A 15,255-nucleotide genomic window follows, 5' to 3' on the forward strand; every position below is an offset into this window, starting at 1 on the left:
CCCACACCTTGGTCATCCTGCTCTCCATAGACTGCCCCCCTTCTTTAAACCCTCAAGGCACATTTCATCTTTGTACTTACAATGTTCTCTTCATAGCAGTTTCATGAGTTGTTTTCTTATACTTTAAGTCCTTGATCAAATATTACTTTTTTAACAAAGATATTTCCATCCACAAAATTCAAAATTACAACACTCCAACTCTGCTCCCATCCCCACCTAAACTATCTCACTTGTCTGCTTAATTTTGACCACAGTGTTTGTACAAAATAATTTATATATTACAATTATTTTTATGTAGTTAGCTTGTAATCTCTATAAGAGAAGTGATGGCTGTCTCAATTTTTATCCCAGAACATAGAAAATTGCCGGGCTTATAGTAGATTTACATGAATTATTGAATGTATAAAGGATTCAGTGTGTTTCATTTGATTTGCCTATGAATCATAGTTGAAATGCACAATTAATAATGGGACATGGGATTCCGTGAGTTGTGACAAGGGTCAAGACTTGGGTATAATTGAGGAAATAATTAATAATTAATACCTCGGATTAAATGGAGAATATAAGAGGTAAATGATGTAATCAAGGACAGATCCCTGGAGTACCTCAGTTTAATTGCTGGATTTTAAAGTATATGAACAAATAAAATTGAAAACAATTATTTAGAGAGTTAGTGTAACTACCTGCGAGGAGAAAATTTTAAACATATGTGATCAAATGCTGTTAAAAGATCAGTAGGATAATGATTTGATTTGGCATTTGGGTAATGAAGTGAGGAATTTGCAGGGTCCCAGATGTGCTACAGGTTGGCTGTAACATTAGATTAAGCTCACAGCTGAAATAGGAAAAATATATAAAATTTATTGGAAATAAGGTGGCTGCTCAGAGCAGAAGCAGGTGGAACCCATCTCAGCATCATCCCTGAGGTGCATGCAGTTGATAGCTACACTCTGCATGTTAGGGTCTTGCTATATCTAGGAAGTTCAATTCTTTATACAATAATTCCCTTAATATTTGGGACTTTTTATCGGGTGGAGACTGATGAACAAACCTAGGAGAAAAGAATTTAATATAGAGAATTGGGTGGTTATAAAATCATTTGAGAGGCAGGAAAAAGGGAAGGCATGAAATAGCCACCAATCTTCTGGCTTCAAGGTCATAATATACCTCAAGTGAGGTGCAAGGTCAAGTCTGCAACTTCTAATCAGAGGTCAGAAATCCCTGTAGCCAAGCTACCCTGCTGCTGATATCACAGCCACCAGCACCAGGAACTGTGTGATTAGACTGTGGAAGGGAGTCCAGCTGCTTCCATCATCCACATCTGTAGGTCTCCTTGTCCACGTGCACCTCCTCGGAAGAGTAGGGATGTCATACACACTCCTTCAGCATGTTAAACCACTAAGATGTGCAGCTCATCCTAAGTGCCTTCATGGTTCTAACAATCGTAGCAACAAGTAAACCTGGGAAATAAAGATTTTAGCCTTCCATTTCTTATGATAAAGGGGAGTAGCATAGATGATAGAAATGGATGTGGAGTATCATTGGAAAACATTTAAGGTAAGGTTTCAAACACCATTCTAGAAAAATATTCACTTCAGTACTTTCACTTACAAAGGCTGACAAACATCAAACTGTTCCTATTGATCTAAGTTTAGCAATACCACATCCTCACCTGTGGGGAACGAGCTGAGTCAGTGACTCTGAACCCTACCTTAGTTGCCAGCTTCCCAGCATTCTAGGAAACCAAAGTTCCAGAAGTAAAGATGTTGGGACAGAAATTAGGAACAATCTATTCAAGCAGTGTGACAGGGAAACAAAAGAAGAGTTTGTTGCCTGAGAATAGAGTAGAACAGAAGAAAGTTTGTCATTTGGGAGATTTTTATAGTTCACGGTAGTAAGGCAGAGAAGAAAGAGAGACTGAAACTCCAAAAGAGAAGAAAAAGGGAAGAGAAGAGCTACCTGGTGATGCAGTGTTCTGCAGAAGAAAAAAGTAAAAGAAACACCATTCAGAGATGGAGGATTTGGCCTTGGAAAAGAGGAGGGTGGACTTCCATTAATTCAAAAGTGATAGAATACAATTTGAGTGAACTCACTTGATGATTTCTGTTTTTCACTTTTGATATCAAGGTCTATTTATTTCCTGATAATTGAGGACACAGTTGAGGAAGTGAGTTTGAAGATCTAAAATACACACACATGCACACACATCCACAAATCATCTTTTATATTGCTATTGTATTCAACATTTTTGACTCTCACCTTATCCTGAATCCTGAGGAAATACTGTTTTGTAATCCCATGATTCATCTTCAATTTGAAATTTTTCAATTTAAAATATTTACTCATCCAAGATATCCTTTGCAGGTGCATTATATTCTTCAACTCTCTTTCTTTTCTTCTACATGAATATCTTTGGGCATATGCTTTCAGAATTTTGCCTTATAGGGGGCATCTTCACTTTGGGATGCTTTTTTTTGTTAGACAGGAGAACATAATATCTGATGTATTATTTTCACTTTATTTCCAAACATCTATGCATATATCTGCTTATTGCCCTCTTCCTTTTTCATAAAGTTTCTTGTACTTTTACTTTACATATTAGTTCTTTTTTTTTAATTGTATTCTTTTATTTTATCAGAATTAAAGTCAGAGGAGCAACTCCTCTTATTGTTCCTTTACATGTTACAAGATAAAGTAATTACCAAGGCAGACTTTTTATAAGTTTTCTCATTTATACTTTGATCAAGCTATGACTTTAGGCATATGTTTAAATATCAAAATGTTTATCAATGTTATTTAGACCCTGAGAGTCATTTTAAAGAAAGGGTAACTGAGAATAATATTTGTAAACGTCCTGTGATGTATATCCATCAACTCACCCTTACAACAGCAACTTTAATGTTGTTATTATTATTAATGTTTTGCTTATAAGAAAACTGATACCCAATAAGTTTAATTTGCCTAGAATCATACAGCAACTCCAGAGACTGTTCCTATCTGACTCCCAGACCGTGACACCAAGTCTTTGCTATTATACACAGCAAACATTTCTAAGCTGAACCTCAGTATTGTATCTTTTACCTACCATTTGACTAAAATATTGATAGATGTCAATGAATACAAAATAAAGTGATAGTAAGAGGATGGTTACCAGAGAAGGATAGAAAAATCTATGGTGACTAATATTTACTAAGTGCTTAGTATATTTCAAGTTCTGTTTTATGTGTTCTTCATTATTTAATACTCATAGCATCCTAGCAGTGGATATTATTCTAATCTCCATTTTAGGGAGAAAAATACTGATGGTTGAAAAGATTAAGAGACTTGTCCAAGGCTGAAGTTGACAGAAGTAGCAAGACCAGACTTTGGATCCATAGATTCTGATGATATATATCCAGGCTCTTCATCGAACCCTATATTGGTACCAGTCGAGGTGAAAAGGAAGAGTAAACAAATACGTGTTTGCATCATTGTACTATTTATTCATTCAGTGATAGGTGGCATTCATTTATTATTAAGATGGAAGGTGCTACGAAGTAATTTAGAAAAATATGCTAACAATGGTGGGAGCATTGCATATGGAATTCACATCCACAAGCCCTATTTGAAACACTGGACTGCGTTTGATTATCTTTTACAAGATGCTTGCATACACCCAGTGAGGTTAGATATTTCAGGATCTTGAAAGCCAGACTGAAAAGTCTAAGTTTGTTGTTGTAAAGAGGAGGAAACTCCTGAATATCTTCCTCAGGGAAGTGACGTGACCAGAATGGTACTTTAGAAAAATTGATTTTGCATTTACATGCCATATGGGTTGAAATTTAGTGGGCTGTCCAGAGAAAAGGAAGCTGAGAGACACTAATGGCATTGCAGGTAGAAGCAGATAGGGCCTGGGCTTGGGAGTTAACAGTGGAAACAGGAAGGAAAAGATGGATCTAAGAATTATAATGCAGGAAAGATGAAAATAACTTTGTGACTAATTTTGATATATATCAGAGGTAGAATCAAGGATGAATGTGATTACAAAACAATTAAAGTGGAGAGAATTAAAGATGTTGGTTCTACATCAGGCACTATTCACTTGGACATACTCTGTACCTTTGTGTACTATTTTTAATTACTGAAATATTTAACACACCATGTATTTCTTGAGGACTGAGTATAGTCTATCAGTATTTTCATGATACATGTATGTGTGTATATATATATATATATATATATATATATATATATATATATATATGTATGCATGCATGTATAAATTGTGTATATCAAATATTTTGTCCCTTTCTTCAAGAAATTCATAATTTAGTAGGCAGTTGGTGGTTGAACATGTAAAATCAGAATGGAAACAAATATTTAGGAAGATTTTAGAGTTGCAAATAGTAAGCGCACTTTGCTTTTTAGTCAGGTAACAGAAAGAAGAGGCCAATAAAAAATAAATGTAAATGAAAAACCAAGGTAAGAGTCAACAGGTCTGAAAATAGGCTATATGGCAAGAAAAAGATGCCCACTGGCTTATATTTTGGTGATGGTACTTTTGTGCTATGAATAAAAACCTTGTTGGTGTACGGTGTCAGGGTGTACAGCTTAGCAAATGGTGTATACTTCTGCACTGAGGGTAAGAACCCAGAACCGTATACATGCCATATGGTCAAAAGTAAGAGCCCAGAAGAATCACATTTCTTTCTCCTTCCCTAGTACTTAAAATCTTTCCGTTTGAAGTGTATCCTCAAACTAAAAGTTATTATTGCAGTGATGTCCAACCTAGACCTAGTTGACATTAGAGAGTCACTCAGCATGAGGTGAGGAATTGGCAGTCTTATTCAGAACAATCAATGTGTGTGTGTTTTTTCCTCCTCTTCAAACTTTAGATCAAACCTACAGATGAAAAGAACCTATAGTTATAACCCAGGGATTAAAGAAACCTGTAAAACTGTGATCATGTTTATATATGACAACTTAAATTATTAAGATAATTTAAAATGTTTACTTCCAGATAAGATTTTAATAGCAGTATGACTTTGGGATGCATCAGTTTTCTGCACATTTATTTCTGAACCTTAGAGTTACAGCATAATGCACTTCATAGGATCTCCAAATAATTTAGTTACTAATTAGAGCTGAAATGTACACTGTTGCATTTCTTTACAATATTAATATCTAAAAGGCCATAAACCTGCCTTCTTGGCTCTTGCCCAGTATCATTTATAAGACATATTTTTATTTGACCTACAGTGCTCTCTTTTAACTTTAGCAAATAAGGCACATTTGACTTTTGAGAGCCATTAGAGATTTTTATATGAATGTTTGATTACATCAGAACAAAAATTTACGTTTACTGCATTATTTTCAATCAAGTGCTTTTTTCTTTTTGTTTTTGTAGAGTTAATTCCAGAGATGGAACTATATATTTTATTTACATATTTATATAACACATGCATATAATTTACATAAATTAAGTGTACATTTCCAATCTTTATGATTTTTTTCAAATGTGATATTGAAAAGAAAGAGAGATTGAGAGACAGAAGGGACCGAGAGAAATTCCTTTAATGTTTAACATGCCTCTAATTACTCATGTTTCCAGAGAAAAGGTTTCATCGATTTCCTCATCAAGACTTTTTTCCCTCTTATTTTCTCCTGTTGCCTGTTTGACCTTTCAGATAATTCTGTATAAAGCTTTGTGTACTAGAAAATAAAATGAAAATTCACCCAGGATATCTTCTTGAGTTTGAAATAATGTGAGTAATGGATTAATACAGAAACACATAGAAGAAGAATTTTGTAGCTGTCTCCTTTAAACACAGGGATTAAAACTTAAATACCTAACTTTATTTTAATTAACTGATACTTAAATAAAATTTGAAAAGATAGTTTACAGTTTTATTTAGTTCATAATGACAATTTATCTGAACTTAACACTTGCCACCAAGTTATTAATATAATTTTAATAAACAAAAAGGAAATAAATCTCACATTTTCACAAAAGATAATTCTTTATGCTAATGATTCAGTAAAATCTATTCTTATATTTTAATTGTGCCTGCATTTTCTCTCTCACACACACACTCACACACACACACTCATGAGCTTGTTTCCTTGAATGGAAATAAAATGCTTATATTGTATAGTAAAGGCAGAAGTAAAATTATTCTCTCAATAAATGAAATTTGATATTGAATATTTTACTCTTTATTTTCTACAGTAATAAAGATTGACTAATGTATACCTTCTTGCAATTTGAAGAGATCATTCAGCGGTTTATGCAAGCTTTGTAATTCAAATATATTAAGTGATATAGGCAGCAATTTTCTTTTATTCCTAGTTCTCAGAGCACCATAAGTCTTAATAATGGCCATCCACGTTACCTGGGTTACATTTCCTTTGTTTTTATTCCTTTGTAGATGTACCATCCAATCCCTATGGAGTGAAGATTATAGAGCTGTCACAGACCACAGCCAAGGTTTCTTTCAGCAAGCCGGACTCCCATGGAGGTGTGCCTATTAATCACTATCAAGTGGATGTTAAAGAAGTGGCATCAGAAACCTGGAAAATAGTACGCTCCCATGGAGTTCAAAGTGAGTCAATGATTTCAAAGTGTGTTGGTTAATTCAAGCTGATCTTCAACATACCTGTGTGATTAGCTTTTTATTTTCCTTCAACATGCTATTTTTCTTTCTTTTAATGAGATAGGGTTGGAAAGACGTTCCCACTGTCTTATTCTTCTTAAGAATACTTTAATAAAGAGTAGAAAAGTTTCCATCTTTAGTAAAGATTAAAGAGTTTTGGGAATTCCCTGGCAGTCCAGTGGTTTGGACTTGGCACTTTCACTCCCATGGGCCTGGGTTCACTCCCTGGTCAGGGAACTAAGATCCTGTAAGCCTTTCGGCTCAGCCAAAAATAAAATTACAAAAAAAAAAAAAAAAGTTTAGCAAAATCACCAAAGTTTAATTCCAGGGGAAAAAGTTAGTATTTAAAATTTGGGTGTTGGAAAACAAATTGCTGACATGTTACATTTGATGGCTGAATATTATCAAGTGTGTGTTTTCCATTTATTAGTAATATGTCTTTCATAAGTAGGTGTGAACGTCATACTGTAAAATGTATGTCTTGTATATATACTCATGAAGCCATCTATAAAAGTTGACCTTGCGTACCAAAATTTACTTCAAAATTATGCTTTGAAAACTCAAATTTTTACTGCATGTCATAAGATATTGAATAATAGAATTAGCTAGCTATGAGAAGTTAGAACAGTTTGCAACAGTTCTTTTCACTTATGTAGAATTTCATCATGTGAATATGTGATTTTTTTCTCCATTATTAGGAGAAGAAACTAAATTAGGGAATAATACTAAATTACCAGAGTTGGACTCTGTTAATTGCGACATAGAACTACATCTCGTGACCCAAAACGATAGTATAAAATAGTGAGGAAAGTACTGCTGCAGAGTGTTCCTCCTCTGCTGGCTCTGCCTTGACCCTAACATGTATGGTGTGAAGGTTCTATAAAAGGCATGAGCCCTCCTGGGAAGAATTGTCCTAGTGGACAATGGAGACAGAACAGATAAAATCATTTGAGGCTCACCTGTGTTGGCACCTGCTTGTTCAGTTTTGACTAAGAGTAACTATAGGTTTTTGATAGAAGTGTTGGGAATTTTGTCAATCAATCATCAATCCTTTACACATTCTTCAAATAATGCCCCCAAACAGGTCAGCTCTTATCACTGCTTTTAATGATGAGAGATTCTGGACAGTTAATGCTCTTTGTGCACATGCTATGTGGTTCAGGAGAGAAGATGCATAAAGGTCATGCACAAAAAGAATGGATGAGTGAGTTCAGGGACGCTAGTAAAAGAAATCATTATCCTAGATGTAGGAGTCATATTTTTTTAAGAAAGAGAAAACAAGAGAGGGTGAAAGGCGAGAGACAGAAAGAGAAGATATTTCTGACAGTAGAGAACATTGATAGTGGGCACTCCATCACAGATATGAAGAAACGGAATATGAGGTCTGAACACGATAGAAATTACACTCGGCAGAATAGTACTGCCACACCCTGCCCCTCCACCCTGGGTTAGAGGGAGGAGGTGAATAGATTTTCCCAAGACTTCTTACAAAGCTGCAACACTATGGAGAATTTATAATGGTGTTGGACTGGCCAAGTTTTTCAAGTTCAAAAACCTGATTTTGTACCCCATGTATACATCGCTCAGAAGCAAATTTCCGTGCTTATAACAGTGGTATATAATAGCAAAGAACATTTGGTGATTTACTGTGAGAAATCACTATCCCAGAAATGAGACATTCAGAGTCTATACAATGAGTACGTGTGTATATTAAGTAGGAAAGAAAATGTGAGTCAGAAGTGTGTTTGGTGAGTCTCTAATGTCAGAAAGCGAAGTTACATGAATATGGCATTTAATGACTTCAGACTGGGACAGCTTAAAGCTTGCCAATAAGACCAAAATACTTTAAGTCCCATGGCTGGAGCTTTCTCCCCTTTACATGAGGGAAATATCTGCACTGATACATTTTTTTTTTTCTTTTTCGCAGCTTACTCTTCTTTCAAAGATATGTTAATAAGTTCCTTGAATCAGGTTACAATCATGTAACTGAACTACTGCATGATCTCAACTCAGTGTAGTACAAACACGATTTTTTAATCCAATTACTCATTTCATCATTTTTGGGGCAATCTCATTTTCTGTTATTTAACATCTTTAGCAGACACTATAGATTTGTGGTCCTCTTCAAGTACAAATACATTCAGTTAAGTCCTGCACAACTTAAAACTTATAAAGTCCAATTTAGCACTCATATTTTCTCTGGCCGCCATACAGCTGGATCTTATCCTGGGGAGCTGAGAGTGGAGAGGTGGCATGAACTACATCTTCTCTCGGGAAGAAAAAAGGAGTCAAATACCTCTTATTTTTCTGGTGCTGTAATTCTCCTCGGGCTGTCCCTGCCATCTGTGCTCTCTGTGAGACCACATCTAAGTACCTGTCTCCTGGGGATGCATGTGTGGGGTGCAAGCACACCAGAAGACTTTTTGGAGAGAGAGTGTCCTCAGATGGAACACTGCTCAGCTTGACCACCTCGCCCTTGTCTCAGTAGGTTTCGCTCTGAGTGTAACTATAGTCCACCAACTTTATGGAGTATCCATTTGACCTGGGGAAAAGTTCCACATCCTTATTAAGCTGAAATATAAGAACCTAGACTGCCTCACAGGTTTCCTCTTTCAGAAGAGAGATTAATGTTCTGTAAAAACAAGAATTCCAAATGAGGATGGAAATGCCAAAGTCCCTCCACCTCCACTTTTTGCTGACAAATCCAATGGATCTGTTCATCCAATTGCGTTATCCTCACCTGCCAGAAGGGAAGAGAGACCTCTCCTAGGAGGAAGGTGCACTACTCCAATGGAATGATATTCTTCTCCTTGTAGTCTTCTGCTTATACAGAGTGTGATGCAGTGAGCTTGGGGGTTGGAATGTTGGGACTGAGGTTCCAGAGCCAGTTCAGCCTCTTCTTATTCAACTCTGCAGGGGATGCCTAACATATTCTCATTTGCTTAGTATTTTCCATCTCTTTCTTCTCTTTATGAATTATCGCAGTTGAAAATTCCAAGACGGCAGAAGCAGGCCCACGCATTTCCACACAACTTCCTGTTGCTGGACTGGTGTCATTTTTTCTCCTTGAGATTAAGTGCACTTTAGTAATCTGATTTATTTACTGTTGAATTTACACTGTATATCTCAAATGACAAGGTGATCTCATTTCATGTATAAAAACTCAAATCTTTAAGTGTTTCATCTTGTAGCCCTAGTATTTGGTTAACGGGCAGGAATGTAAATATGTAACTAAGAGAAAAACATAAATGCAAAGGGTAGCCAGGGCCAAGCTGGACAATCCCACTGGAACCAATCCTCACAATCTAGAAAATGTGTGTCTGGCATTTGCTCTTCCTTTAGCAAAGAGATGTACCATTTTTGTAAAGATATGGTAAAGATATAGAATAACATAAAGAAATATAGTAAAGATCAGAATAACAAATGCTTTATGCTGATAGAAATATGAAATATGGAATGTATAATCATAATCATGTTTTCTGTAAAATTTACATCAATAATTTGAATGTTAGAATATATAACATAGTTTAGATTTAAACTTTCTACCTTAAGCACACATATTTTCATCGAGTCACTACGGTTTCCTTTAAAAGTGATACTTCAACCTTGCTCATATTTTTCCAACCAGACAGGCTTACGTCCTTTTAGCAATGCCTAGAATTACCCTTTTACCCCGGCCAACCTACAATGTGCTCTCACAATCACTCCTTCTTGGAAGTGCTTTCACACTAAAATTCTCTCTTCCCCCAGAATGAGTCGCCAGCAAGCAACAACATATTTCTTACATTATATTGTATTTATATTTTAATATATTACATTATATCACATTCTACTTCTTATACTACAAATTTCTGATTTATCTTTTCTCCTAGCTTATAAATTCCATGAATGGAACTAGTATGCCCATTCATTTCAGTATTTCAAGTGCCAAAACATATGAGAGTAGAGGGTAGAGGGAATGATGAAATTTGGTAGAGGTGGGAGAAGGGAAAGTATTATTTTATAGCACCTTATTATTGAGTCTCTATAAGGTGAATCTGTTATATCCCCCTTTCGATACATTTGTGTCTACAGAAGCAGCAAGGTGTTTATTAGGGATCAACATCTTTGAAAGAAGAGGGGAGAAACAAAGCTGGGAAAATGGAGTAATTGAACTGCAATGCAGGCTCCACAAAACCTCAATCAACTGGATGAGGATCTCTCAAGGCAACATTGTCCATCTTGGATGTACCACTTCACTTACAATAGATGGTTATTGAGCAACGTGACCTTAAGATGTAGTGGGTCAGTAGGCAGGTCTTGATGGGCAGCTCCAGTTACATGGCCATGTGGTCCGATTGTGATCCCTTAGCCGGTCATTTCTTCTTGCTCAATTACATGCCAGGAATTTTTTTAAGGTATGTAATTCTGCACAGAATATAGTATTACCTTACTCATGAAACCTGGAGACTTCATTGTGATTCTCCCCTGGGAATGACCACAAATTCCACAGAATATTTCTTCCCATCCCTAATACATCAAACAGCATTAGGCTCACTGCATCAGTCATATGGCCCAAGTGGCAGGGCAGCTTGAACCACTGCTTGGACCTGTTGCAGCGCCCTTTTCTGCTGCGGTCCCAGTTCAGTGCTGGCATGGCAGCCTTGTGCACCATTTGGTGCCTAGGCTCCGTTTTCCTCTGTACATCTCAAAAGCCTAATGCATCTCACTCACTGATGAATACCCTATCGAATCTCCTGCCTCATCAGAGACCCCTACTTTTGGTATCAACTGTTCCATATTTTATTATCCAGTAGCAGACACAGAGATGTAGACTGGACTGCAAGGTATCTTGTAAAAGGAATTAGGGCTTTGATCAGGCAGGAGGGAAGTTGGACTGTACTGGAGGCATGATAATGCCTCAGCCCACCCATCAAGGAAGTCTGGAATGAGGAGTATTACATTCTGTAGAATGTCCACCTTAGGCTAAAATGGCCAGTCCTTTATACCCTTGCTTCCTTCTTTACTCAGATGCAAGCTTCTCCGGGAACAGTACAACTGTGTTAGAGACAGCTTTTTGCACCTGAGGCAGACCCTAACCGTCTGCAGCCTGAATTATCCCCAGCTAGGCAGCAAATGGGAATCTTAGCTGACATCTCCATATTTACTATAATATCCTCTTTAATATGTATCTATTTTAAATAAAATCCCAAAAGCTGATCTAATTTCATAGATCAAAATCTTGTTGAAGTTTGAATTGTGAGGTATAATAAATTCTGCAATGCATGTATCTATGTATAGTTATGAATATGTGTATACACAAACCTAACAATTTATGATCTTCATTTATTTAGGACTATTTCTCAATTTTTTCTATTGCAAAATATTTCTGTCAGATAAATCATCAGAACATTTAAATGTGGTTCCTTTGCCCTCAAAATGTTTTCTAGGATATTTCCAAGTCATCTATTAGCTGACTTGAGAAACAAAATTGGTTTATATTAATAAATGAGCAAATTCTCATTTACTACAGGAAGATTTGTCGATGATGTTTTGAGTGAAATTACTCATAAAATATATTCTTTCTACCTCACACTATATATATAGATAGTCTTCTAAAATGATCATGTTCTTCCTCCTTGCTGAGGCAAAATATCAGTGATCAGGCAATTAATGTAACATTAAAGATATCTAACATTTCTGTCTTAGTTTAGGCTGCTGTAACAAAATGTCTTAGATCAGGTGGATTAAACAACAGATATTTATTTCCCACAGTTCTGGAGACTGGGAAGTCCAAGATCAAGGTGCCATATGATTTGATTCCAGGAGGGAAAGAGGAGGACCCTCTTTCTGGCCTGCAGGTGGCCGCCTTCTCACCATGTCCAAACAGGCAAGAGAGAGGGAGACAGAGAAAGAGAGAGAAAGTGTGCGGAGTGCTCAGGTTTCTAGTTCTCTTGTTATAAGAACACTAATCTCTCCACCCTCATGACCTCATCTAAACCTAATTGCCTCCCAAAGGCCCCACCTCCAAAAGGATCACATTAGGGCTTCAACATATAAATTTTGGGGGGAAGGAATACAATTCAGTCCCAAATATTCACTCTTTTGCAGTCATTGTGGTGAGAACTGAAAATAAAGTCAATAGTCAACAAACTGAAGAATTTGGTAGTATCAATATATTCTGTTTTACAGAGAATAAAGCTGAGGGCAATTCATATAAAGGAGAAAACTGAGACTATAATGTGTAGTATCTTATCCCTAAGGTCATATGGATGAATAATAATGAAACTAAAATTCAAACCCAGATAGGAAATCTGATTCCAAAGGCTATACTATTAACTATTATGGACTTTGTATCTTTTATTCAGTTAAGAATTGAGAAAGTGGAACACAAATTACTGCCTTGTAGAATATGAGTTAGGTATATGTGTGTGTGTGTGTGTGTGTGTGTGTGTGTGTGTGACTGTTGTGATGTGTTTTCGATAGCTAGTGGGAGGTAGTTTTATAGATAATTTAAGGGGTAATTTGCCTGACAGAGTTAAATATGAATTAGAAAGGTGAAATATCACTGTTATTTGAAAGTTTCTTATTAGCAAAGAATAAAGCTGAAGGGAAGGGAAGGGACGAAGAAGAAGGCAGACATTTTAAGCATGTTTGTTCATTCCACCCCATATATGGATGGTTAACTAGACTACAGCATGACAGTAAAGTCCAGAAAATATATGATAAATATTATGTGTGCGTGAGTTGTGAGATTATATGATGTAGTAATTGATGATTTCAAAAGGATATCAATTGAGACAAAAATAATTACATAGTAGCTTCTTTCCTTTGTGCAGAGAACAGGCTTCAGAGAGAGTGAGAATCTCAAAAATTGTATTCAACTTCGTAATTGTCCATATATACATATTCTGGAGAGGAGATCCATAGCTTTCATTTATTCTCAAAAGATTTATATTAAAAATGTTCTTATTTCAACTTTGTTTTCAAATTACAGTTCAGCTGAGTATACAATCAAACTTGATAGTTACTTTCCTTTTGTAATCTAAGGAGAATATTTTATTCTCTTCCAGCTTCCGTTGTTACTGTTTTGAAGTCTGCTGTTAGTTGTCATTTTTTTAACAAATAGTACATGTCTTAAGGTGGATTTCAGTATTTGTTCTGCTTGGGGTTCAGTTTCATTTCTGAATCTGAAAATCCCTATCTTTCATCAGCTGTGGAAAATATTATATCATTACCTTCTTGAATATTGTCTCTTTTCTCATTCTCTCTATTCCTTTATTCTGAAAATCTAAATAACATGCTAAACTTGTTATTTGAAAGCTTAGAATACCATATCTCCTTACATATATTTTATTATATTTAATTCTTTTATTATGCTATTCAGCTCTGTCTACTAGCTCACTAATTCTTTATTCACTTATGTTTAATCTGCCATTCAACCTCTTATTAAGTTTTTAATTCAATGATCACATTTTAATTTACATAATTTCTATTAGTTCATTGGCTTGTTTCAGCAGACTCTCACTCAGAGTGGCTTATTTACTAGTATATTTTATGACTTTAGGTTGTGATCTCTTATTTTGCTTATCTTCTTTACTGGGAATCCTGCAAGGCCTTATTTAGGTTTGGGTGTATTCTTCCAAAGAGGATATCCGTTTGCCTCTGGAAGTTACCCTGGAGCATTACAAAGCTGGAAGCACCAGAGCACCCTAAATTAATTTCTTGATTTGAGGTATTCTATGAGAGTACTATGAAAGCAGGTTTATAGTTACTGATTGTCAAACAAATATTTATCTACCCACCTCACCCCACCCAATCAAACTAGGATTTGATTCAAGGCCAAGCCAGGCAAATTTTAGTTGCCAGTAGTCTTCTGTGTGTGTATGTGTGTGTTTTCTAGCTCACACTTTTAGTTTCATCCAAGAACTCAGACGTTCCTGGCTCCATGCAGGAGTCCCATCCTCAAATCTCTCTCATATCTTCTTTCCCCAGTGATGATATTCAAAACCAATCTGTGTGAAAACTCTCAGTTATCTGAGTAACAGTGATGTTTTCAACAGGACTGCAGAATTGATAGAAATGCAGTTCCATGGCTACTCCTCTAGTTTCATATCTCCCCGTCCACTTCATTTTTGATAGTTTAGAGTTTGCCTTTCTTTTCTGTGAGATAATATGTACATTTAAACAGATTTTTGAAAATGGTATGTATAATCCGTAATTGTACTTAGAAAACTTGTTTCTCTGGCTGTGTAAGTAACCCTATGCTGAAACTCTGAAGATATATTTGAAGGCACTCATATTTTTAAATAGTGAAAAAATGCTAATTTTGTGTATTTGTTTTTTTTTTTTCAAACATCTTTATTGAAGTATAATTGCCTTACAATAGTGTGTTAGCATCTGCTTTATAACAAAGTGAATCAGTTATACATATACAATATGTTCCCATTTCTCTTCCCTCTTGCATCTCCCTCCCTCCCACCCTCCCCATCCCACCCCTCTAGGTGGTCACAAAGCACCGAGCTGATCTCCCTGTGCTATGCGGCTGCTTCCCACTAGCTATCTATTTTACATTTGGTAGTGTATATATGTCCATGACACTCTCTTACCCTGTCACATCTCACCCCACCCCCTCCCCATATCC

General features: G+C 36.0%; 1 protein-coding gene across 2 annotated transcripts in view; it reads left to right on the plus strand.

Moving 5' to 3' along the window:
* Positions 1-15,255, plus strand: part of NCAM2 (neural cell adhesion molecule 2) — a 497,247-nt gene that overhangs the window by 394,934 nt on the left and 87,058 nt on the right. For both annotated transcript variants that reach the window (XM_007164135.2, XM_007164136.2), the window contains exon 12: positions 6,408-6,581. In XM_007164135.2, coding sequence (XP_007164197.2) covers positions 6,408-6,581 — 174 coding nt within the window. The remainder of the gene's footprint in view (positions 1-6,407; positions 6,582-15,255) is intronic.

Source organism: Balaenoptera acutorostrata, chromosome 4 (genome assembly GCF_949987535.1).
Source record: "Balaenoptera acutorostrata chromosome 4, mBalAcu1.1, whole genome shotgun sequence".
Lineage (NCBI taxonomy): Eukaryota > Metazoa > Chordata > Mammalia > Artiodactyla > Balaenopteridae > Balaenoptera > Balaenoptera acutorostrata.